The sequence below is a fragment of the Onthophagus taurus genome, chromosome 8 (assembly GCF_036711975.1).
Source record: "Onthophagus taurus isolate NC chromosome 8, IU_Otau_3.0, whole genome shotgun sequence".
NCBI classification, from domain to species: domain Eukaryota; kingdom Metazoa; phylum Arthropoda; class Insecta; order Coleoptera; family Scarabaeidae; genus Onthophagus; species Onthophagus taurus.
The window spans coordinates 7085160-7110140 of record NC_091973.1 but is presented as its reverse complement, the minus strand read 5'-3'; the positions used below and the strand labels follow the sequence as shown (position 1 = coordinate 7110140).

General features: G+C 28.2%; 4 protein-coding genes across 4 annotated transcripts; 1 reads left to right on the top strand and 3 right to left on the bottom strand.

Moving 5' to 3' along the window:
• The first annotated feature begins 7584 nt into the window (after window positions 1-7584).
• LOC111423152 (NAD-dependent protein deacylase-like) lies at window positions 7585-8861 on the top strand. The gene is made up of 3 exons (XM_023056399.2): window positions 7585-7985; window positions 8038-8392; window positions 8449-8861. The coding sequence occupies exons 1-3, from the start codon at window positions 7677-7679 to the stop codon at window positions 8658-8660; spliced, it is 876 nt and encodes a 291-aa protein (XP_022912167.1). The 5' UTR covers window positions 7585-7676; the 3' UTR covers window positions 8661-8861.
• Window positions 8862-13569: 4708 nt separating this feature from the next.
• LOC111423153 (ankyrin repeat domain-containing protein 27-like) lies at window positions 13570-16264 on the bottom strand. The gene is made up of 2 exons (XM_023056400.2): window positions 16161-16264; window positions 13570-16096 (listed from the first exon to the last, which is right to left on the bottom strand). Exon 2 carries the CDS (start codon window positions 16082-16084, stop codon window positions 13649-13651), a length of 2436 nt encoding a protein of 811 aa, XP_022912168.2. The 5' UTR covers window positions 16085-16096; window positions 16161-16264; the 3' UTR covers window positions 13570-13648.
• Window positions 16265-20129: 3865 nt separating this feature from the next.
• Window positions 20130-20874, bottom strand: LOC139431410 (uncharacterized). The gene is made up of 3 exons (XM_071199070.1): window positions 20701-20874; window positions 20478-20635; window positions 20130-20425 (listed from the first exon to the last, which is right to left on the bottom strand). Exons 1-3 carry the CDS (start codon window positions 20777-20779, stop codon window positions 20216-20218), a joined length of 447 nt encoding a protein of 148 aa, XP_071055171.1. The 5' UTR covers window positions 20780-20874; the 3' UTR covers window positions 20130-20215.
• Window positions 20875-22329: 1455 nt separating this feature from the next.
• Window positions 22330-24981, bottom strand: LOC139431023 (tigger transposable element-derived protein 6-like). The gene is made up of 4 exons (XM_071198590.1): window positions 24180-24981; window positions 23826-23981; window positions 23544-23764; window positions 22330-22338 (listed from the first exon to the last, which is right to left on the bottom strand). Exons 1-4 carry the CDS (start codon window positions 24979-24981, stop codon window positions 22330-22332), a joined length of 1188 nt encoding a protein of 395 aa, XP_071054691.1.

The window sequence follows — 24981 nt, the reverse complement described above, 5'->3', positions numbered from 1 at the left end:
CAATATGTAGTGGTAGCTTGGATAATTTTAAATTAGTAACCAGATGTTGACAGCTGATCGTGTGTTATTGTTGTGATTGTCGTACGCTTTGTTGCTGCCTCTATATTTTTCGAAACAGTTCTTTTTAGACCTACCGTTGTTTCTAGCAATTGCTTTAAGTCAACAGACAAGTCAAAATAACCACTACTTTCAACATTAACTTCAGTCTATGGGTACACTAAAAATTATTTTAAATAAAAGGACAAAAAGTTGGATTGTTTTTTTATATTTAAAATATTTTTTTAATTATTAAAATATATTTTAAACGGCTTTTAAAGTTAATGAATTGTCGCCATTGCTTTTAGGAACTTTCGTCGCGTTGCAATACCAATCTGTGATATTGGTTGCATACTTTGTCGGGTACGATAATTAATTAACACATTGTACATTAGACAAAATCAAAATCTTATATTAACTTTAAAGATTGGATCTGGTAGAGGTCGTTCCTGATCTGTGCTTCGACCACCTTGGTATTCTTGTTCACATCAACACAGCAAAGTTATCTAAACCTGCTCCAACTATAACTAAAAATTACAAACTTTGCAACATGGAGAGAGTCAACTCAGCAAAGGACGAAGCGAGCCCATCTAGAATTTGTAAATATTACACCTTTCCGTTACCACCATTCATCATCCGCCTAATCAAAGATAAGAGACGGCTGTTCCGAGACTTTACAGCATGCGAGATCCCTGAACTGAAAAAAAAAGTTTAACGAGCTCAACAAAACCTAGTACAGCAATATAGAATGGAGAAATATATGGAAGCCTGTAACAAAATCAATTCATGTAAGGGGAAAAATTATTGGCAGGAAGTTCGTAAACTGTCTAGATACCAAAAGTTTTCTGAAACAAAAGAGCTTACCGATCCCACTAATGGAACTGCGTATTCGAACCCTGAAGAGATTGTTAACATCCATGCTGACTACCTGGAAGGAATATTTTCGTTTGCTGAGGATGCCTCATTTTGTTCGCAGAACAAAAGCACAATAGACAACTGGTATCAACTTGCTTTTATAAATTCCTCTGAAACACCTGAGGATACTATTATGCTGAAGGACGAGTATTTCACTCTTCTAGGCCAAGGAAAGAACACGGCTCCTGGTTATGATAACATCTCGAGGAAGGTGTTGAGAAGCTTGGACCTTGATATTCACTCCTACATCAGGGAAATAATTAACTTCTGCCTCATGACTCAATATTTTCCACGAGACTGGAGGATCTGTATCGTAATCTGCATCCCCAAGGATTCGTTACTTTCCGATCCAGCAAACTACCGCCCGATCTCACTGCTGCCAGTGATATGAAAGCTTCTCGAGACACATCTCAAGAACAAGCTTCTGGCTGTCGTCTCAAAGAACATCCCACCCTATCAATTTCGATTCCAACCAATTCCACTTACGGTATTGGTTTCCATCTTTCAAGCGGCACGCTATCAAAAACGTAAATCCGCTGCTGTGTTTCTGGATGTCCAAAAGGCTTTCGACTCAGTCTGGCACAAAGGCCTACTATTCAAACTGGATAAGTTAAATGTTCCATATTACCTCCTAAATTTGATAAGGCAATTCCTTTCAGATCGCTCTTGTTCTGTGAAGCTGAAAAACCATCACTCTAGCAGGGATCTCCCATCTCTCCTTCTCTATACAACGTCTTCTGCCACGATATTTACGACAACAATCCAGACGCCTTTGATGTGAATAAATATACTCTACTATACGCCGATGACACAACACTGATTTCGCACGACAGGGACGTTGCCTCTTTGATCCGAAAGCTAATTCTTCATCCTTCAATCCTTCTCCTACAATCACTCCCCTCTCAGTCTCACCAACCTGCAAATACCTAGGCATAACACTCGACAGAACCCTAAAATTCTCTGCCCACGCCATCAAAGTGAAGATGAAAGTGAAAACTGAGTTTTAATTTATAACTTTTTTTTGTACTTATATACTCCTTTTTTTTAAATTTATTTGTATTTTTTGCACCCAAAAATAAAATTTGTTTTCTCTCTCTCGTATCAAAAATAAGTTGGGTTAACTCACACTAAATTAATAAAAATAATAATTTAAATAATAATAAATTATTTGTTGGAATTAAGAAGTGATTTATATCACAAATTGAAGATAAAGGATGATATTTTATAATATGATTTAAAAATTAATATGTTAATAATAAAAATTTTTAGAAAAAAGTTCTTCAAAATGAATTAACTTGAATTAGGTTATGTTCGAAAACGTCAAAATTTTAAAAATTCGTATTAACTTCATTTTTTAGAGTTACGAAACGATTTATATCACAAGTTGAAGCTAAAATAACATATTTTTGGATGTGGTATAAAAATAGTTGTATTAATAATAAAAATTTGTAGAGAAAGTTAAAAAAAAAATAATCTCGAACATGCCAAAATTAAAAAAAATCGTCTTGAATTTATTTGTTCGAATTAAGAAGTGATTTATATCACAAATTGAAGATAAAGGATGATATTTCCTGATATGATTTAAAAATTAATATGTTAATAATAAAATTTTTTAGAAAAAAGTTCTTCAAAATTAAGTAACTTGAATTAGGTTATGTTCGAAAACGTCAAAATTAAAAAAAATGGTATTAACTTCATTTTTTAGAGTTACGAAACGATTTATATCACAAGTTGAAGCTAAAATAACATATTTTTGGATGTGGTATAAAAATAGTTGTATTAATAATAAAAATTTGTAGAGAAAGTTAAAAAAAAATAATCTCGAACATGCCAAAATTAAAAAAATCGTCTTGAATTTATTTGTTCGAATTAAGAAGTGATTTATATCACAAATTGAAGATAAAGGATGATATTTTATAATATGATTTAAAAATTAATATGTTAGTAATAAAAATTTTTAGAGAAAAGTTCTTCAAAATTAGTTAACTTGAATTAGGTTATGTTCGAAAACGTCAAAATTTTAAAAATTCGTATTAACTTCATTTTTTAGAGTTACGAAACGATTTATATCACAAGTTGAAGCTAAAATAACATATTTTTGGATGTGGTATAAAAATAGTTGTATTAATAATAAAAATTTGTAGAGAAAGTTAAAAAAAAAATAATCTCGAACATGCCAAAATTAAAAAAATCGCCTTAACTTTATTTGTTGGAATTAAGAAGAGATTTATATCACAAATTGAAGATAAAGGATGATATTTCCTGATATGATTTAAAAATTAATATGTTAATAATAAAAATTCTTAGAAAAAAGTTCTTCAAAATTAATTAACTTGAATTAGGTTATGTTCGAAAACGTCAAAATTAAAAAAAATCGTATTAACTTCATTTTTTTGAGTTACGAAGCGATTTATATCACAAGTTGAAGCTAAAATATTATATTTTTGGATGTGGTATATAAATAGTTGTGTTAATAACAAAAATTTGTAGAAAAAGTTAAAAAAAAATAATCTCGAACATGCCAAAATTAAAAAAAATCGTCTTGAATTTATTTGTTCGAATTAAGAAGTGATTTATATCACAAATTGAAGATAAAGGATGATATTTCCTGATATGATTTAAAAATTAATATGTTAATAATAAAAATTTTTAGAAAAAAGTTCTTCAAAATTAATTAACTTGAATTAGGTTATGTTCGAAAACGTCAAAATTTTAAAAATTCGTATTAACTTTATTTTTTGGAGTTACGAAACGATTTATATCACAAGTTGAAGCTAAAATATTATATTTTTGAATGTGGTATAAAAATAGTCGTGTTAATAATTAAAATTTGTAGAAAAAGATAAAAAAAAAATAATCTCGAACATGCCAAAATTAAAAAAAATCGCCTTAACGTTATTTGTTGGAATTAAGAAGTGATTTATATCACAAATTGAAGATAAAGGATGATATTTCCTGATATGATTTAAAAATTAATATGTTAATAATAAAAATTTTTAGAAAAAAGTTCTTCAAAATTAATTAACTTGTATTAGGTAATGTTCGAAAACGTCAAAATTTTAAAAATTCGTATTAACTTTATTTTTTGGAGTCACGAAACGATTTATATCACAAGTTGAAGCTAAAATAACATATTTTTGGATGTGGTATGAAAATAGTTGTATTAATAATAAAAATTTGTAGAGAAAGTTAAAAAAAAATAATCTCGAACATGCTAAAATTTAAAAAAATCGTCTTGAATTTATTTGTTAGAATTAAGAAGTGATTTATATCACAAATTGAAGATAAAGGATGATACTTTATAATATGACTTAAAAATTAATATATTAATAATAAAAATTTTTAGAAAAAAGTTCTTCAAAATTAATTAACTTGAATTAGGTTATGTTCGAAAACGTCAAAATTTAAAAAAAATCGTATTAATTTCATTTTTTTGAGTTATAAAACGATTTATATCAAAAGTTGAAGCTAAAATATTATATTTTTGGATGTGGTATAAAAATAGTTGTGTTAATAATAAAAATTTGTAGAGAAAGTTAAAAAAAAATAATCTCGAACATGCCAAAATTAAAAAAATCGTGTTGAATTTATTTGTTCGAATTAAGAAGTGATTTATATCACAAATTGAAGATAAAGGATGATATTTCCTGATATGATTTAAAAATTAATATGTTAATAATAAAAATTTTTAGAAAAAAGTTCTTCAAAATTAATTAACTTGAATTAGGTTATGTTCGAAAACGTCAAAATTAAAAAAAATGGTATTAACTTCATTTTTTAGAGTTACGAAACGATTTATATCACAAGTTGAAGCTAAAATATTATATTTTTGGATGTGCTATAAAAATAGTCGTGTTAATAATTAAAATTTGTGGAAAAAGATTAAAGAAAATAATCTCGAATATGCCAAAATTAAAAAAAAATCGCCTTAACTTTATTTGTTGGAATTAAGAAGTGATTTATATCACAAATTGAAGATAAAGGATGGTATTTCCTGGTATGATTTAAAAATTAATATGTTAATAATAAAATTTTGAGAAAAAAGTTCTTCAAAATTAATTAACTTGAATTAGGTTATGTTCGAAAAAGTAAAAATTTTCAAAAATTCGTATTAACTTTATTTTTTGGAGTTACGAAATGATTTATATCACAAGTTGAAGCTAAAATAACATATTTTTGGATGTGGTATAAAAATAGTTGTATTAATAATAAAAATTTGTAGAAAAAGTTAAAAAAAAATAATCTCGAACATGCCAAAATTAAAAAAAATCGTCTTGAATTTATTTGTTCGAATTAAGAAGTGATTTATATCACAAATTGAAGATAAAGGATGATATTTCCTGATATGATTTAAAAATTTATATGTTAATAATAAAAATTTTTAGAAAAAAGTTCTTCAAAATTAATTAACTTGAATTAGGTTATGTTCGAAAACGTCAAAATTTTAAAAATTCGTATTAACTTCATTTTTTAGAGTTACGAAACGATTTATATCACAAGTTGAAGCTAAAATAACATATTTTTGGATGTGGTATAAAAATAGTTGTATTAATAATAAAAATTTGTAGAGAAAGTTAAAAAAAAAATTATCTCGAACATGCCAAAATTAAAAAAAATCGTCTTGAATTTATTTGTTCGAATTAAGAAGTGATTTATATCACAAATTGAAGATAAAGGATGATATTTCCTGATATGATTTAAAAATTAATATGTTAATAATAAAAATTTTTAGAAAAAAGTTTTTCAAAATTAATTAACTTGAATTAGGTTATGTTCGAAAACGTCAAAATTAAAAAAAAATCGTATTAACTTAATTTTTTTGAGTTATAAAACGATTTATATCACAAGTTGAAGCCAAAATATTATATTTTTGGATCTGGTATAAAAATAGTCGTGTTAATAATTAAAATTTGTAGAAAAAGATAAAAAAAAAATAATCTCGAACATGCCAAAATTTAAAAAAATCGCCTTAACGTTATTTGTTGGAATTAAGAAGTGATTTATATCACAAATTGAAGATAAAGGATGATATTTCTTGATATGATTTAAAAGTTAATATGTTAACACTAAAAATTTTTAGAAAAAAGTTCTTCAAAATTAATTAACTTGAATTAGGTTATGTTCGAAAACGTCAAAATATTAAAAATTCGTAGTAACTTTATTTTTTGGAATTACGAAACGATTTATATCACAAGTTGAAGCTAAAATATTATATTTTTGGATGTGGTATAATAATAGTCTTGTTAATAATTAAAATTTGTAGAAAAAGATAAAAAAAAAATAATCTCGAACATGCCAAAATTAAAAAAAATCGCATTAACTTTATTTGTTGGAATTAAGAAGTGATTTATATCACAAATTGAAGATAAAGGATGATATTTTATAATATGATTTAAAAATTAATATGTTAAGAATAAAAATTTTTAAAAAAAAGTTCTTCAAAATTAATTAACTTGAATTAGGTTATGTTCGAAAACGTCAAAGTTTTAAAAATTCGTATTAACTTTATTTTTTGGAGTTACGAAACGATTTATATCACAAGTTGAAGCTAAAATAACATATTTTTGGATGTGGTATAAAAATAGTTGTATTAATAATAAAAATTTGTAGAGAAAGTTAAAAAAAAATAATCTTGAACATGCCAAAATTAAAAAAATCGTCTTGAATTTATTTGTTCGAATTAAGAAGTGATTTATATCACAAATTGAAGATAAAGGATGATATTTTATAATATGAATTTAAAAATTAATATGTTAGTAATAAAAATTTTTAGAAAAAAATTCTTCAAAATTAATTAACTTGAATTAGGTTATGTTCGAAAAAGTAAAAGTTTTCAAAAATTCGTATTAACTTTATTTTTTGGAGTTACGAAACGATTTATATCACAAGTTGAAGCTTAAATAACATATTTTTGGATGTGGTATAAAAATAGTTGTATTAATAATAAAAATTTGTAGAAAAAGTTAAAAAAAAATAATCTCGAACATGCCAAAATTAAAAAAAAAACGTCTTGAATTTATTTGTTCGAATTAAGAAGTGATTTATATCACAAATTGAAGATAAAGGATGATATTTCCTGATATGATTTAAAAATTAATATGTTAATAATAAAAATTTTTAGAAAAAAGTTCTTCAAAATTAATTAACTTGAATTAGGTTATGTTCGAAAACGTCAAAATTTAAAAAAATCGTAGTAACTTTATTTTTTGGAGTTACGAAACGATTTATATCACAAGTTGAAGCTAAAATTCGTATAAAATGCATTTCTTGGAATATGAGTAAAAAAAATGTCCCAAAGTTTTTGAGAAAACAATATTTGAAGTTTTGATAAAATTTTCAAAATGTGTAAATATCGCCAATTATTAATTAAAGTATCCTCTTTTTAGAGTTGCTTCGTTAATTAAATTAGCATTAAAAAATTCATTTCATTTTCTTATTAATTTCATTTTTATTCAAATAATATCGCAATAATGTGGCAATATACTTTTTACGGTCACTAATTTCTTATAAGGACATTACAACGTCTATTTGTATTATAATAAATCTTTTCTATTGCAATTTATTTTATTTTTATCAAATTAATAGTACGAATACACATGGTGAGCTAATACTTTTTGTAGTCACTGTACACGTACATGTATTGACATTTGACACAACTCCATGTTTTTTTTTTTATTCCTAACCTCTATTTCGCCTAAAACAAAGTTATTTTAGATTTGTAATTAATGAATCGGTTGACGCGTGGTATATTATTAAAAAACTTACGTGCCATCACCCAAGAAATGTCAAGATTTCAGTCTGATTACGCAAGTTTTAAAAAAATCTTGGATAAGGCCCAGAATATAATAGCCCTAACAGGCGCTGGTGTTTCCGCCGAATCAGGGATTCCTGTTTTTCGAGGGGCTGGCGGTTGGTGGAGAAATCATCGAGCTACTGAATTAGCCACACCAGAAGCTTTTCAAAGAAATCCTGCCTTAGTTTGGGAATTTTATCATTATCGAAGAAACATTGCTTTTAATAGTATTCCAAATAATGTGAGTAACTTCATAAATATTTAATTTCTTTTGTACAAAATTTGTTTTCCAGGCCCATTATGCCTTGGCACTTTATGAAGAACGTTGTAAACAGGAAGGCAGACAATTCCACATCATTACTCAAAATGTAGATGGTTTACATTTTCGGGCAGGTTCAAAAGAAGTAATTGAACTACATGGATCATTAACAAAAGTGAAATGTACCAAGTGCAAATTTATTGATGTTAATATTGATAATCCAATTTGCGAAGCATTAAAAGATAAAGGTGATCCCATTGCAAAGGACACCAATGAATCTCAAATTCCCATAGATGAATTACCCAAATGCTCAAAATGTGGTTCATTAGTTAGACCATATATTGTGTGGTTTGGAGAAATGTTGGATCCAGAGACAATTGAAAAAGCAAGTAAGTTAAATAATTATAAACTTATTTGCAAAAAATTTTTTCAATTTTTTTTATAGTGTCACTTGTGGAAACAGCAGATATGTGCATTGTTGTGGGGACTTCATCCGTGGTATATCCAGCAGCTATGTTTGCTCCTACAATTGCTGAACGCGGAAAACCTGTCGCTGAATTTAACATAAATGAAGAACCAGCCAGTGATGACTTTAAATTTTATTTTAATGGAAAATGTGGTATCACCTTGCCTAAAGCTTTAGGAGTGAATTTGTAACAGTATCTTGTTTATTTTTTAAATATTATTTAATACAAAAATAGTTAAGCTCCATTCCTAATAATTTATTAAGAATTACTTTCTTACATAATACTTATAATTAGAAGTACTGAATTTTAGAAAATGTTATTTTGTTAAAATTTTTCAAATTATTTGGATTGTTATTTAAACGCGCAATACATTTATTATTGTGTCTAGTTATTTTTATATGGTATTTAAACGTATATTATCAACCATGTGTTTTTTTTCTTTTGTAATAGTACCTTTACCATATTGACATTTGATACTCTTGTCAGTAAAACACTCCCCAAGCATTTGCAAGAAGTCATCAACTCTTTGGTGACAATTATTTCAATTAATTTCGCAAAGATATAAATTCAGATCATGGAAGGAAATGTTGTTAGAATTAAAAAGCAAACATGACCTTGTGATTCATTTTAATAACAAGAACTCAAACCAAAGATAATATTCAGATTTATTTTCCAGAGTTGTCTGAGCAAGAATATAACCGACATTCCTGATGAAGTGCTTGATACACCGCTCTCAACCGGGATCTTCTCTGTCAACTTTCACGACAAACCCCTGAATGTTAACTGTGATAATTGTACTTATTTTTACTTTTGTAGTTGTTTATTTTGAATGTAAAAGCGGTTTTTGGAATCGTTCGAGTGTTTATCTTGGTGTTAACCCATAAAAACTTTTTTTTGCAGATTTAGAAAGAAATTTTATGATCGTTGGATATTTAAACGTTCCTTAAAGTCGTTTATGCATGTTTGTCGGATATTCGGCCGGATATCCGGTTATCCAGCATACCTATCCGGCCATTATGGTTATAATTTCTGGTGCTTTTCTGAAGTGATACCCTAAATGAACTTTTTTGATGCTGATTTAACTAACGAAGCAACTCTAAAAAGAAGATACTTTAATTAATAATTGGTGATATTTCGAATATTGTTTTCTCAAAAACTAAAAGTTATTTTTCACAACGTGTTGGTTCATTGGAAAGAGGACACTTTCATTAACACTTTGTGAAATTTTCATACTCATATTCCAAGAAATGGATTTTATACGAATTTTTAAAACTTAATCGGCGAAAATTGCAAAATTTGAAAAAATTGCCGATCATTAAAAAAATTTATTTCTCAAGAATTAAAAGTGATTTTTCAAAACGGCTTTTTGCATTAAAAAGAGGAGACTTTAATTAATAATTGGTGATATTTCCACAAGGATCCTTCAAGAAATTAATTTAATAGCGAATTTAGAAAATTATCGATATAAATTGCAATTTATCAAAACTTTAAATATTATTTTCTCAAAAACTAAAACTTATTTTTCACAACGTGTTGGTTCATTGGAAAGAGGACACTTTCATTAACACTTTGTGAAATTTTCATACTCATATTCCAAGAAATGGATTTTATACGAATTTTTAAAACTTAATCGGCGAAAATTGCAAAATTTGAAAAAATTGCCGATCATTAAAAAAATGTATTTCTCAAGAATTAAAAGTGATTTTTCAAAACGGCTTTTTGCATTAAAAAGAGGAGACTTTAATTAATAATTGGTGATATTTCCAAAAGGATCCTTCAAGAAATGAATTTTATAGCGAATTTTGAAAATTATCGATGAAAATTGGAGATTATTAAAACTTCAAATATTGTTTTCTCAAAAACTAAAAGTTATTTTTCAAAACGTGTTGTTTCATTGGAAAGAGGACACTCTTATTAACACTTTGGGAAATTTTCATACTCATATTCCAAGAAGTGGATTTTATGCGAATTTTGAAAACTTAATCGGCGAAAATAGCAAAATTTGAAAAAATTGCCGATCATTAAAAAAATTTATTTCTCAAGAATTAAAAGTGATTTTTCAAAACGGCTTTTTGCATTAAAAAGAGGAGACTTTAATTAATAATTGGTGATATTTCCACAAGGATCCTTCAAGAAATGAATTTTATAGCGAATTTTGAAAATTATCGATGAAAATTGGAGATTATCAAAACTTCAAATATTGTTTTCTCAAAAACTAAAAGTTATTTTTCAAAACGGGTTGTTTCATTGGAAAGAGGACACTCTTATTAACACTTTGGGAAATTTTTATACTCATATTCCAAGAAGTGGATTTTATGTGAATTTTTAAAACTTAATCGGCGAAAATTGCAAAATTTGAAAAAATTGCCGATCATTAAAAAAATTTATTTCTCAAGAATTAAAAGTGATTTTTCAAAACGGCTTTTTGCATTAAAAAGAGGAGACTTTAATTAATAATTGGTGATATTTCCACAAGGATCCTTCAAGAAATGAATTTTATAGCGAATTTTGAAAATTATCGATGAAAATTGGAGATTATCAAAACTTCAAATATTGTTTTCTCAAAAACTAAAAGTTATTTTTCAAAACGGGTTGTTTCATTGGAAAGAGGACACTCTTATTAACACTTTGGGAAATTTTTATACTCATATTCCAAGAAGTGGATTTTATGCGAATTTTGAAAACTTAATCGGCGAAAATAGCAAAATCGATTATTCCAAAAATTTATTTCTCAAGAACTAAAAGCGATTTTTCAAAACGGTTTGTTGCATTAAAAAGACGATACTTTAATCAATAATTGATGATATTTCCACAAGGATCCTTCAAGAAATTAATTTAATAGCGAATTTAGAAAATTATCGATAAATTGCAATTTATCAAAACTTTAAATATTGTTTTCTCAAAAACTAAAAATTATTTTTCACAACGTGTTGGTTCATTGGAAAGAGGACACTCTTATTAACACTTTGGGAAATTTTCATACTCATATTCCAAGAAATGGATTTTATACGAATTTTTAAAACTTAATCGGCGAGAATTGCAAAATTCGAAAAAATTATCGACCATTTCAAAAATTTATTTCTCAAAAAGTAAAAGCGATTTTTCAAAACGGCTTGTTGTATTAAAAAGAGGATACTTTAATTAATAATTAGTGATATATCCGCAAGGATCCTTCAAGAAATTAATTTTATAGCGAATTTTTAAAATTATCGATATAAATTGCAATTTATCAAAACTTTAAATATTGTTTTCTCAAAAACTAAAACTTATTTTTCACAACGTGTTGGTCCATTAGAGAAAGGACACTGTTATTAACACTTTGGGAAATGTTCATACTCATATTCCAAGAAATGGATTTTATACGAATTTTTAAAACTTAATCAGTAAAAAATGCAAAATTTACAAAAATTGTCGATCATTTCAAAAATTTATTTCTCAAAAACTAAAAGCGATTTTTCATAACGGCGTTTTGCATTAAAAAGAGGATACTTTAATTAATAATCGAACGTGATAACAGCGACAGTTCTCTTAGTAATGAATGTAATGGTGAATTACAAGCGAAGAGAAGGAAACTAGACGAAACTGCGACAAGAGATTTTATATATCGTATTGGGATTGTTACAATGAGGTTGCTAAAGACAAACCTGATATAAATAAAGCTGTATTCAATGAAAAAAGTCCTATTGGGGTTGAACATTATTATTTGCAGTGTCCAACACCTAAAAGAGATACTAATTCCTGTGAATGGTGGAGTACTAAGTAACAGATTTTAATATAAAGAAAGCATATTTCTATCTAAGGAAGCTTCTATCCTCATAGAGCGTATCTGTCTTATAATATCAATAATTAATTATGTAATACTTACGTCTTGTCACAATTTAATTATATGGCACCAATTTACCATGCTGCGGACGACATATGATACGTCTTATCGTATACGGAAAATACAAAATTGCTGCCTCCGTTACATCTAGGGAATCAGGAAGTATGACCGAGTATCGCCACGATATCTCTATGACAAAATTGCATTTAACTCAAATGACGGAAGATATCCAACCAGGTTTCTATAAAGTCTATAAATCTTACGGGAGATCAGACTAAAGTCTGGAATCTTTTTATTTTATGTATATATATATATATATTTAATTATATATACAGTGTGTCCCAGGATAGATGTTACAAGAGGTATAATGACTTAAAAATTTTTGAATTTTATTTTAAGGCTGAGGAATTAAGCCCTGCTTGGTATGGAGAGAATTTTACGTATATTTTCATATTTTGAAAATCGACTCGGCCTTGATAGTGACGCGAAAACTATTTTTAGTTGAGGTAAAGTAAGATTTTTGTTCATGGTACGGCAAAATATCATTAAGGAAAGCTGTTCAGAATGAAAAATTATGGCATTATGCAAAATTTCAGGAAGATCTATCTACATTGATTAAACTACCATATTTTAGATTAGATCAGAGTGAAGAAAAAAAAAACAATGAAAAATGCCAAGAAAAAAAATGACTTAAGTAATCGCAAATATTAACAAATAAATTGTATTATACGTCAGTTTTAGTTCACATTTCAGTTACTATACAATATTTATATTATTTAAACTAAAATGTGATGGTTCAACCAAACTAGATAGATCCTTCTGAAATTTTGTATATGACCGTAATTTCTCATTTTGAACAAGTTTTCTTAATAAAATTTTTCCATATCATGAACAAAAAGATTACTTTACCTAAACTAAACATAGTTTTCGAGTCACTGTCAAGGCCGCCTTTGTTTTCAAAATATGAAAATATTCTTAAAATTCTGTTCACACCAAGTAGGGGTTAATTCCTTAACCTTAAAATAAAATTCAAAAATTTTTAAGTCATTATACCTCTTGTAACATCTATCCTGGGACACACTGTATATATATATAGTGTGTTAATTAATTATCGTACCCGACGTCATCATTGCAAGTATGCAACCAATATCACAGTATAGGTATTGCAATACGCGATTTGCGTATTTGGTTGCATTCGGGTACGATAATTAATTAACACACTGTATTTAGTTATATGGTGCACAATAAAGTTTATTATTATATCACGCAGACACCAAAAACATCGGGATGTGCATCGGGTAAAATAATAATTTTTTTATAATTTACAAAAGTTTAATAGTGACTATAAATACTATTTACAATAAAAATTCGGCGGAACAACGCTCCTTTTTATCCCTTTCCTTAAGTATTCTTAAAATGCTTAAATGATTCATTTTTTCGGCGATTTTCCATACAGTTTCTCCTTGATTATTTTTAATATTAAAGTCACAACCCTCGCTTAATAACATTTCAAATATTTCCAAGTCGTTATTATAAACGGCGTAATGCAGGGGTGTATTTCCAAAATGATCGCGAGAATCAATTAAGCAATTACCGCATTTTAATAACTCTTTAACTATTCGCTTTCTTTTATATTTGCAAGCCAAATGTAACGCGGAATATAAATCTTTACAAGTTTTCGAATTTATTAAAGCGCCGGAATCTAAAAGTAATCGTAAAATATCTAATCGTCCAAATTTGGCGGCTATGTGTAAAGGGGTGTAACCTTCGGGGTTACAAGAATTTATATTGAGATTATTTTTTTTATTTTCTAATGAAATTGACTGGGAATTATGTGAATAATTTTTTTCGAAACATTTCTCGCAATTACATAGAGGATGGCAATTATTTACTGAAAACTGTTGTAAGTTAGGTAATGATATGCCAATGTAAAAACAAGTTAAAGGCATATCGTTATTTTCGATAGCTTTTAAAAGTAAATCCATTTTTTTGATTTGGTTAAAATTTTTGGTTGTTGAATTATTTGTTTCTTCCTTTTGAATTTGAATAATAACGTAGTCGTTTATAATCATATTATTTATTAAAATATCTTTAATAAAACTATTATGAGCCAACGATAACGGCGTTAAACCTTTTTTATTCACTTTATTTATCGCCCCAAAATCGACGAGGAGTTTAACCAAGTTTAAATACCCAAATTTAGCCGCGAAATGTAACGGAGTATCGTTGTTATTATTTAAACAATTAACGTCAATATTTTCTCCATTGTTATTTGTAAAAAATAACAAAGCTTCGACGCAATTCTCGTGTCCGTTTTTAACAGCAACGTGTAAAGGCGTATTTCCTTCTTCAAAATCTTTTAAATTAGCGTTACAACCCGAATGTAATAATAAAAAAGTTCCGTGTTGATTTCCATAACTAACCGCGTAATGCAAAGGGGTGTAACCTCTAAAATCGGGGGAATTTATATTGAAACCTTCGATGATTAAAAAATGAATTATATCGGGATGATTATATTTAGACGCGTGATGTAAAAAAGATGCACCTTTTTCATCAATTTCGCAATTTTGATTTGCTTTTAATAAAATTTCACACGAATCGCAGGAGCATAAGGGATGACAAAGCTGATTAATGAAATTATTTTCTACTTTTAAAAAAGATTTTTTAATTAACATCGTTAAATTGCCGTCTTTTATTAATTTAATAATCGAATTAAATGAATTCTTTTCCAGTTGCTCGTTTATTTTTAAATCATTTTCGGTTATAAATTTTAAAGCGGCGTTTAATGTTGTTATTATGAAATCGTTTTCATCGCAGAAGTTGGCTTTGCTAAAATGAAAGTTTGTTATAAAAACTAAATTTGCGATCCAATTAAAAACGTTCGACTTTATTATTAAAAAAATAAAGATTTTTAATAAAATTTCGGCGTCCACGCCTTTTAATATATTAAAAACGCGTTTTAAACAAATAATTTTGTTTAAAACGACGTTTCCGTTATTAATTTTGTTTAGTTCTAAGCGTGCCAATGGGATTATCTCGAAATATTTTTCTAATTCAAAATTTTTTAGTGATATTTGTTGGGAATTTCTGATTATTTTGTTGATATTCGCATCGCTTGCTGCTGTATAATCGCAAATATAATTAAATAAATGTTCTTTTAAACATACTTGCATAAATGATTCAACTGATAGTTTTAAATTTTTCATCAAGTTGTCATCCTGTTCATACCCAAAAGTTAAAGCAACCTCAAAACAATTATCAAATAAATCTTTAATATCATTTTGTAAGCGTTTTATATCAAAATCATCGCCATTTAAATGGTTTTTTGATAAAAATATCTCTACCAAACTATTAATCTCATCCAAAACCAAACAATTATCATTCCACAATAAATTTATACAATCTGTAAAATTATTTATCTGTATACTCTTTAATTCAAGATTTTCAATATTGCCAAATAAAAATTGGTCAATACACCAAATAGAAAATTTTGAATTTTTAATAACAAAATCCTCATAGAACAGAATTGAAACAGTTCTATTTTCATATATTAAATTATTGCCTTCTTTCTTAACCACTTTCCCGGTTAAATTGCGATATTCTAAACCTCGTATTAAAATATGTTCCAAAACGTCAATCTTTGTTAATTTTAAATCACTAAATGATCCTTTTCGAGGTATGCAAATGATCCAGTTGTTATCTGATGCCGTCCGAAGAACATCATGAAAGTTTTTCTTCAGTTGTTTAAAAAATTCATTTTCATTCAAGTTTTCATCATACTCCGTCCCCATCGTTAATAATTTCTAAGACCAATTTCAAATTAATAATTAATTGAGGGTTGAAAGTAAAAAAAAAAAAAATACTTACTTATTTGAAACCTTTTAAAAAGGTAAATTACAAAAACTAAACATTGTACGAGTATTAAATGTCACTGAAATGTCATAATAACAATCGAATATGAACCTACTTTATCGGCTTATGCCGCCATTTAAAAAAACGAAAACTATTTTACCAGCCTGCTATGTACAGTGATTCCAAAAATTATTCGAACAGACAACAAGCCCTTGTTTATAGTATCCTCTTTATAATGCAAAAATCCGTTTTGAAAAATCACTTATAGTTCTTGAGAAATAAATTTTTGAAATAATCGATTTTGCAATTTTCGTCGATTAAGTTTTAAAAATTCGTAAAAAATCCATTTCTTGGAATATGAGTTTGAAAATTTCCCAAAGTGTTAATAAAAGTGTCCTCTTTCCAATGACCGAACCCGTTTTGAAAAATAACTTTTAGTTTTTGAGAAAACAATATTTGGAATTTTAATAATTTGCAATTTTCATCGATAATTTTCAAAATTTGCTATAAAATTAATTTCTTGAAGGATCCTAGTGGAAATATCACCAATTATTAATTAAAGTATCCTCTTTTTAATACAAAAAGCCGTTTTGAAAAATCACTTTCAGTTCTTGAGAAATAAATTTTTGAAATAATCGATTTTGCAATTTTCGTCGATTAAGTTTTAAAAATTCGTATAAAATCCATTTCCTGGAATATGAGTATGAAAATTTCCCAAAGTGTTAATAAAAGTGTCTTCTTTCCAATGAACCGACACGTTTTGAAAAATAACTTTTAGTTTTTGAGAAAACAATATTTGAAGTTTTGATAATTGCAATTTTCATCGATAACTTTCAAAATTCGTTATAAAATTCACTTCTTGAAAGATCCTTGTGGAAATATCACCAATTATTGATTAAAGTATCCTCTCTTTAATGTAAAAGGCAGTTTTGAAAAATCACTTTTAGTTGTTGAGAAATAAATTTTTGAAATGATCGACAATTTTTTCGAATTTTGCAATTTTTTCCGATAAAGTTTTAAAAATTCGTATAAAATCCACTTCCTGGAATATGAGTATGAAAATTTCCCAAAGTGTTAATAAAAGTGTCTTCTTTCCAATGAACCGACACGTTTTGAAAAATAACTTTCAGTTTTTGAGAAAATAATATTTGAAGTTTTGATAAAATTTTCGATGTTGCAATTTTCAAAATTCGCTATAAAATTAATTTCTTGAAGGATCCTTGTGGCAATATCACCAATTATTAATTATAGTATCCTGTTTTTAATGCAAAAATCCGTTTTGAAAAATCACTTATAGTTCTTGAGAAATAAATTTTTAAAATAATCGATTTTGCAATTTTCGTCGATTAAGTTTTAAAAATTCGTATAAAATCCATTTCCTGGAATATGAGTATGAAAATTTCCCAAAGTGTTAATAAAAGTGTCCTCTTTCCAATGAACCAACCAGTTTTGAAAAATAACTTTTAGTTTTTGAGAAAACAATATTTGAAGTTTTGATAATTGCAATTTTCATCGATAACTTTCAAAATTCGTTATAAAATTCACTTCTTGAAGGATCCTTGTGGAAATATCACCAATTATTGATTAAAGTATGCTCTCTTTAATGTAAAAGGCAGTTTTGAAAAATCACTTTTAGTTGTTGAGAAATAAATTTTTGAAATGATCGACAATTTTTTCGAATTTTGCAATTTTTTCCGATTAAGTTTTAAAAATTCGTATAAAATCCACTTCCTGGAATATGAGTATGAAAATTTCCCAAAGTGTTAATAAAAGTGTCTTCTTTCCAATGAACCGACACGTTTTGAAAAATAACTTTCAGTTTTTGAGAAAACAATATTTGAAGTTTTGATAAAATTTTCGATGTTGCAATTTTCAAAATTCGCTATAAAATTAATTTCTTGAAGGATCCTTGTGGCAATATCACCAATTATTAATTAAAGTATCCTCTTTTTAATACAAAAAGCCGTTTTGAAAAATCACTTTTAGTTCTTGAGAAATAAATTTTTGAAATAATCGATTTTGCAATTTTCGTCGATTAAGTTTTAAAAATTCGTAAAAAATCCATTTCTTGGAATATGAGTTTGAAAATTTCCCAAAGTGTTAATAAAAGTGTCCTCTTTCCAATAAACCAACACCTTTTGAAAAATAACTTTTAGTTTTTGAGAAAACAATATTTGAAGTTTTGATAATTGCAATTTTCATCGATAACTTTCAAAATTCGTTATAAAATTCACTTCTTGAAGGATCCTTGTGGAAATATCACCAATTATTGATTAAAGTATCCTCTCTTTAATGTAAAAGACAGTTTTGAAAAATCACTTTTAGTTGTTGAGAAATAAATTTTTGAAATGATCGACAATTTTTTCGAATTTTGCAATTTTTTCCGATTAAGTTTTAAAAATTCGTATAAAATCCACTTCCTGGAATATGAGTATGAAAATTTCCCAAAGTGTTAATAAAAGTGTCTTCTTTCCAATGAACCGACACGTTTTGAAAAATAACTTTCAGTTTTTGAGAAAACAATATTTGAAGTTTTGATAAAATTTTCGATGTTGTAATTTTCAAAATTCGCTATAAAATTAATTTCTTGAAGGATCCTTGTGGCAATATCACCAATTATTAATTAAAGTATCCTCTTTTTAATACAAAAAGCCGTTTTGAAAAATCACTTTTAGTTCTTGAGAAATAAATGTTTGAAATAATCGATTTTGCAATTTTCGTCGATTAAGTTTTAAAAATTCGTATAAAATCCATTTCCTGGAATATCAGTATGAAAATTTCCCAAAGTGTTAATAAAAGTGTCCTCTTTCCAATAAACCAACACCTTTTGAAAAATAACTTTTAGTTTTTGAGAAAACAATATTTGAAGTTTTGATAAAATTTTCGATGTTGCAATTTTCATCGATAATTTTCAAAATTCGCTATAAAATTAATTTCTTGAAGGACCCTTGTGGAAATATCACCAATTATTAATTATAGTATCCTCATTTTAATGCAAAAATCCGTTTTGAAAAATCACTTTTAGTTCTTGAGAAATAAATTTTTGAAATAATCGATTTTGCAATTTTCGTCGATTAAGTTTTAAAAATTCGTATAAAATCCATTTCCTGGAATATGAGTATGAAAATTTCCCAAAGTGTTAATAAAAGTGTCCTCTTTCCAATGACCGAACCCGTTTTGAAAAATAACTTTTAGTTTTTGAGAAAACAATATTTGAAATTTTAATAATTTGCAATTTTCATCGATAATTTTCAAAATTCGCTATAAAATTAATTTCTTGAAGGATCCTTGTGCAAATATCACCAATTATTAATTAAAGTATCCTCTTTTTAATACAACAAGCCGTTTTAAAAAATCACTTTCAGTTCTTGAGAAATAAATTTTTGAATTGATCGACAATTTTTTCGAATTTTGCAATTTTTATTTGAATCATACATCATATATGTTAATGTTGGAATAGGTCAACCGGGTAGCGAATCTAGAAGTATAGAGTGCAAAAAGAAGCGGCCCCAGGACCGAACACCAAAACCAACAATAACTTCTTGCGATTCCCGATCACCAACTCTTACCTTTTGTGTTCTACTTGTTAAATAGTTATCCATTAGTTCCACAGCACTTCGACCCAGTCCCAATAACCCCAGTATGCGGCAAAGTAATGTATTTGCCGAGTGCCTTAGAGAAGTTCAACAGGATCATCACTATGATCTGCACGAAAATTGGATTGCTGAACTGGTAACAAGCTGTTCTGTTCAATATAACGAATTATGTGAATTTTTTGTTAGCCTCGCCCAACGCAACATCGGCACAAAGAAATTATTTATGTCATCAGGATTCTGCAACTGTATGGGTATATATATTGATGAGTGAACCTGATATAAATAAAGTTGTATTCAATGAAAAAAGTCCTATTGGGGTTGAACTTGATTATTATATGCAGTGTCCAACACCTAAACGAGATTCTAATTGTTTAATCTTACATTTTATTTGCCGAAAAAGTATTCCAATATATAATTACACCAAATTAAATTTTAAAATAACAACAAAAATATATAGATATAAAATTTTACAAACTATTCATATATTGATTTTTGACAATAATATAACTCCAGTTTTGCAACACCAATGTTTCTAATCGTGTAAGTTGATCCTATTGGAACTCGTACATAAAGTAAACCAACGGTTTCTGGTGTGATATATTGAACCGTAGCTGGATTGTTAATTGTGTTATCATTATTCTTGATTGTAATACTAAAATATCCACGATCAGCTTGCATTAGATGCTAGAAAAGTAATTATTTTGGATAAATTCATATAAAGAAATCTAAAAAATACCATTTCGCTGTTATGTAAAACGTTTTTAGTTTCCATTAAAGGATATATCATTATTCGACCGGTAATACGATCGTTGAAGCGACCATCAGAACTGCTAATTTTAACAAATGATGTGTATACTCCGAATTCTGAGGAACCAAAAAATTCGTTCTCGTAATCTAGAATTAAAAAGAAATATTTTAATCTTTAATTTTATATTTGCTTGTATTTATTTGAAAATTACCTTCATCTTTCTTTCTATCCATGTGTGCAATAGATCCATTTAAGTTTTCTTCAGAAATAATTTCAACACTACTGTTCATAGCAACGTTCGCACCAACGGCGTAATAATATTCTTTTAAAAAGTATATAAAACTGTTATAATTTCACAATTGTATTGAAAGAATAAGACGTTACTAAACGGAAACAAAATACGCTAAGTCTCTAGCGCATAAGAGTTAAAATACAATAACAAGAAAGCGCATGCGAATAACATCTTGTCTCAAGTTTAGTTTTTTGTGTTTTTTTTTGGTACAAAAACTAGTTTAAAAAGTAATGTTTTAATATTTTGAATTATTTTGGATATATTAAATTCAATCATACAATACTATAATAGTTGTAGCTATGTTGTTACATCTTTTAGGTTGTCGGTGTGGATGATGATGTCTGGTGTGGTGTCATTGTTTCCTGTCATAATGAACGTTAGGTGTGTGAGCCTTTTTATGAAATTTGAGTTGTCCAGAAATGATTGAAGTATGAGTATTGTGACGCTTTTCGAAATACATTTGTTTCTAGTGGATAGTGAGGGTGGAAATATACTAGGAAATTTTTTAAAAGGGATGAGCAGTGTAGGCATTCATTATAAAGATTGTTTATGGAAGGCTTTCTTTAGTTTGTATGTTGGATTCGACATTATTATTGAACCTCCTCTGGCATTTGTTGTTTGAAAGCCTTGCCTTTGGATAGTATCCCAGTTTCTGTACTGAATAGTGTAGTCTGTCTTCATTTTGGTTTCTGTAAGTAGAGCTAGGTCAATATCGTTTTATTGTATGTAATTAAAAATTAGATGCTTTTTTTGGTAAAGCTGATATTTCCATCATCATTTGGTTGCCGTTGATCGTTATGTGTCGATAACGAAGTCGTGTGTGATAATTGGTTTGTGTATTCTAGAGTTTTGGGTTATTGAACTTTCTATTTCATTGGTTTTCTTGTTGGCGGATTTATTTTTTATTGATGGGATTCTTTCTATTGGTTGTGTTGGTTGCTTTTTGCATTTGAAGGACCACGCTTGGTGACCTTCTATCCCGCATGCTCTGCAAATTTCGGGTAAAGTTGTGGGGACATTTATCTGTTCTGCGTTTTTCCTTGTATTTACCGCAGGTTATTATTTTGTCACAGTTTTAGGTTATGTGGGAGAATGATGAACATTTGGCACAAGCTATTGGTGCTGATGGAGGCGCGTCGCTTACTATTATTTTATAATGATTGAACATCAAGCATTTACATCTCCTGTTATGATTCGGACTTTAAGTGTAGGTTTACAATATCTGTGTCTAATGTTTTTTTCTACTAGAAAAGCGCTTAGAGCGTCATCTTTTATTTCTGTTTCCATATTGCAAATTATTGCCGAGTATGATTCAGTATTTTCATGTTTGGATGCAAAGTTTCTTGATTGACTTTCTTTATATTCGGATATAGTATTTCTATTTTTTAGTGAGTCTAGTAAGATTTTTACATCAGGTTTTGAAGCCTTGCTTTTTAGGAGAAATCCGTCTCTATTGATTCATTATGTTGTATTCTTTTTGAATTTCAGTCTATTTTAATGCTAGTTCTGCACGGGTTAAAGATTTAATAATAACAATAATAATAATATTTATAACCCCTATAACAAAATACTTAAAAACAAAAATTAAATGCCATGAGTTAAAAAGGACCAAGTCACCATTCCCAATGGATCAGCAGTTTTTCATTGGTCCTTTTTCAACATTTTTTTATATATAAACTTAAACTTCATGACGGCAGAACGGCATAATTGAATGTCATCAGCGTACATGTGCGCAGTGCAGTGCTTTACAGCCAAACACAGTTGGGAACTATAAATTGAGAACAGAATTGGGCCAAGAATAGAACCCTGCGGCACACCCGACACGACCTCAACTTGTGCAGATAACTCACCATTACAAGCTACTCGCTGTGAACGGTAATAAAGATAGCTCTGAATAAGATTGAGAGCAGACCCCGACAGTCCAATATACCCAAGCACTCCAACCAACAGCGAATGATGCAAAGTATCAAAAGCTTTGGAAAAGTCAAGCAAGACCAGAACCGTGGCCAACGCAGAACATCATCCGTGATATCCAAAAGAGTCGTAGTGCAGCTATACCCAGAACGGAAACCTGACTGCAAGCTAGGTAGTATGTACTGCGCATTTAAATGTGACCACAACCTAGTGGACAATAATCTTTCAAATACTTTGAAGATGTTCATCTGTATGGATATATTTTTTTTAAAATGTAATTGTATAATAAAAGTTATGTATACTTAAAAATTAAATAATAATAATAAATGTATTTCTTAAACACATCATTCTGTTGTTTGTATTTCACCTTCAATTCATCAATCTGCTTAAATTCAATCTAATCTGTAATTTGTATTATTTACATTATAGTCAACTTAAATGTTAGTAAATCCTATTACAGTGAAAGCTCTAATAAGCGGACAGCGACGGTTCCGTTACTTTTGTCCGCTTATCAGAGATGTCCGCTTATGAGAAAAGACTACTCAAATTAAAGTACATACACATACATGTATTATTTTGATCAGTTTTCGAAAATTTCGCTTTAATAAAACAAACTTTTTTTTATATTTTAATTTTTTTTTATTAAAAACGAACGTTCATACATAAAAAAGGTAAACTTAAAACTAAAACTATTTATTTTTCGTTTGAATAAAATCTAGTATATTGCTTTGCAGCAATGAAGTTTCTCTTTGTAATTATAGACAACGTTCAATATGTGTTTCTAAATTTTTCACATGTTGAAATGTAGTAAAATCATTTTTCACGAATGATTTTAGTTTGGAAATTACATTCAATGCTTCTTTATAAGATGTGATTGGATTACGTTCCTCGTCCTTCTCCACCTCTACCTCTTCATTCTCTTCCTCTTCTGTCTCATTTTCAACATTTTTTGTGACTACCGAAAATTCCAAGTCATTATCTTCTATATCGACGTTTTGATCAACAGTTAAATATTCTTCTGCTGTTTTTACATTATCTATTCCCAGTCTTTTACTACAAATCAAATCAGCTAAATTTAAACAAATCAGCTAGTCTCGCAAGTGGCAAATTATCTTCAACATCGTAGTTACTGTCAGTTGAACTTCCTTGATCCATCAGAAATCCAGCTTTTTTAAAACATTTTCTAATTGTCTTTGGAGTGACCTTCTGCCACGCAGATTTTATAAAGTACAAGCTCTCTAATATGTCAATAGATTTTAATAATTTAGAAGCCGATTCTGCGAAATCTATTTTTGATCATAGGTGACTCACTATTAAATCGCGATAATAAAATTTAAAATTGCGTATGATACCCTGATCTAATGGCTGGCAGACAGATGTTGCATTAGGAGGTAAAAAAATAATTTTTATACATTTTAATTTTAAGTCATGTGGATGTGAAGTGACATTATCAAGAAATAAAATGATTTTTCTTTTTTTTATACCCATGTTTTTATCGAAATTACTTAACCACTCCGTCATAATGTCTCGTGTCATCCATGCTTTTTTGTTTGATTTCCAGATAGCCGGTAAATCCTTGGGAGCAACATTTTTTAATGCTCGGGGACGTGCCGACTTTCCAATAACTAGCAACTCCTCTTTTTCACCTACACTATTTACACAGAACAAAACGGTTAATCGTTCTTTGGACAGTTTTCCTTCTGTGCATTTTTCCGACTTTAAAGCTAAAGTTTTATTTGATAATGCACGAAAAAAGAGCCCACTTTCATCTGCGTTAAAAATGTCCTCTGGTCGATAGCCCAGTAAGAAGGTCGGTAATTTTTTCATAAATTCATTAATGCCCTCTTCATTTACATCTGCTGCTTCTCCGGAGATACACTTAAATGCAACATTATTTCTCAAACGCCACTTTTGTAACCACCCATCAGACGCTTTAAAGGTACTCACTCCTAATCTTCCTGCAATTTCTTTTGCTTTTTTCTTTACGAATGACCCTGATACGGCAATATTTTGATTTTTAGCTTTCACAAACCATTCGAAACAGGCTTTGTCGATCTTTGAACCCTCACTACTCAAAAAGTTTTTCTTTGTTTTTACACTGACTCCAGACTGCCATTTCTTTCGAATCTTTTCTTTATCTTTGATTATTTTTGCCGCTTGTGCTTTCCCGATTTTAAATTTTTTAGCAATATCACGAACTGACAACTTTTCTTTATCTAATAAATACACTATTTCCATTTTCTCCTTTAACATAAGCATCTTTTTCTTTACCACCTTGGAAGCCAT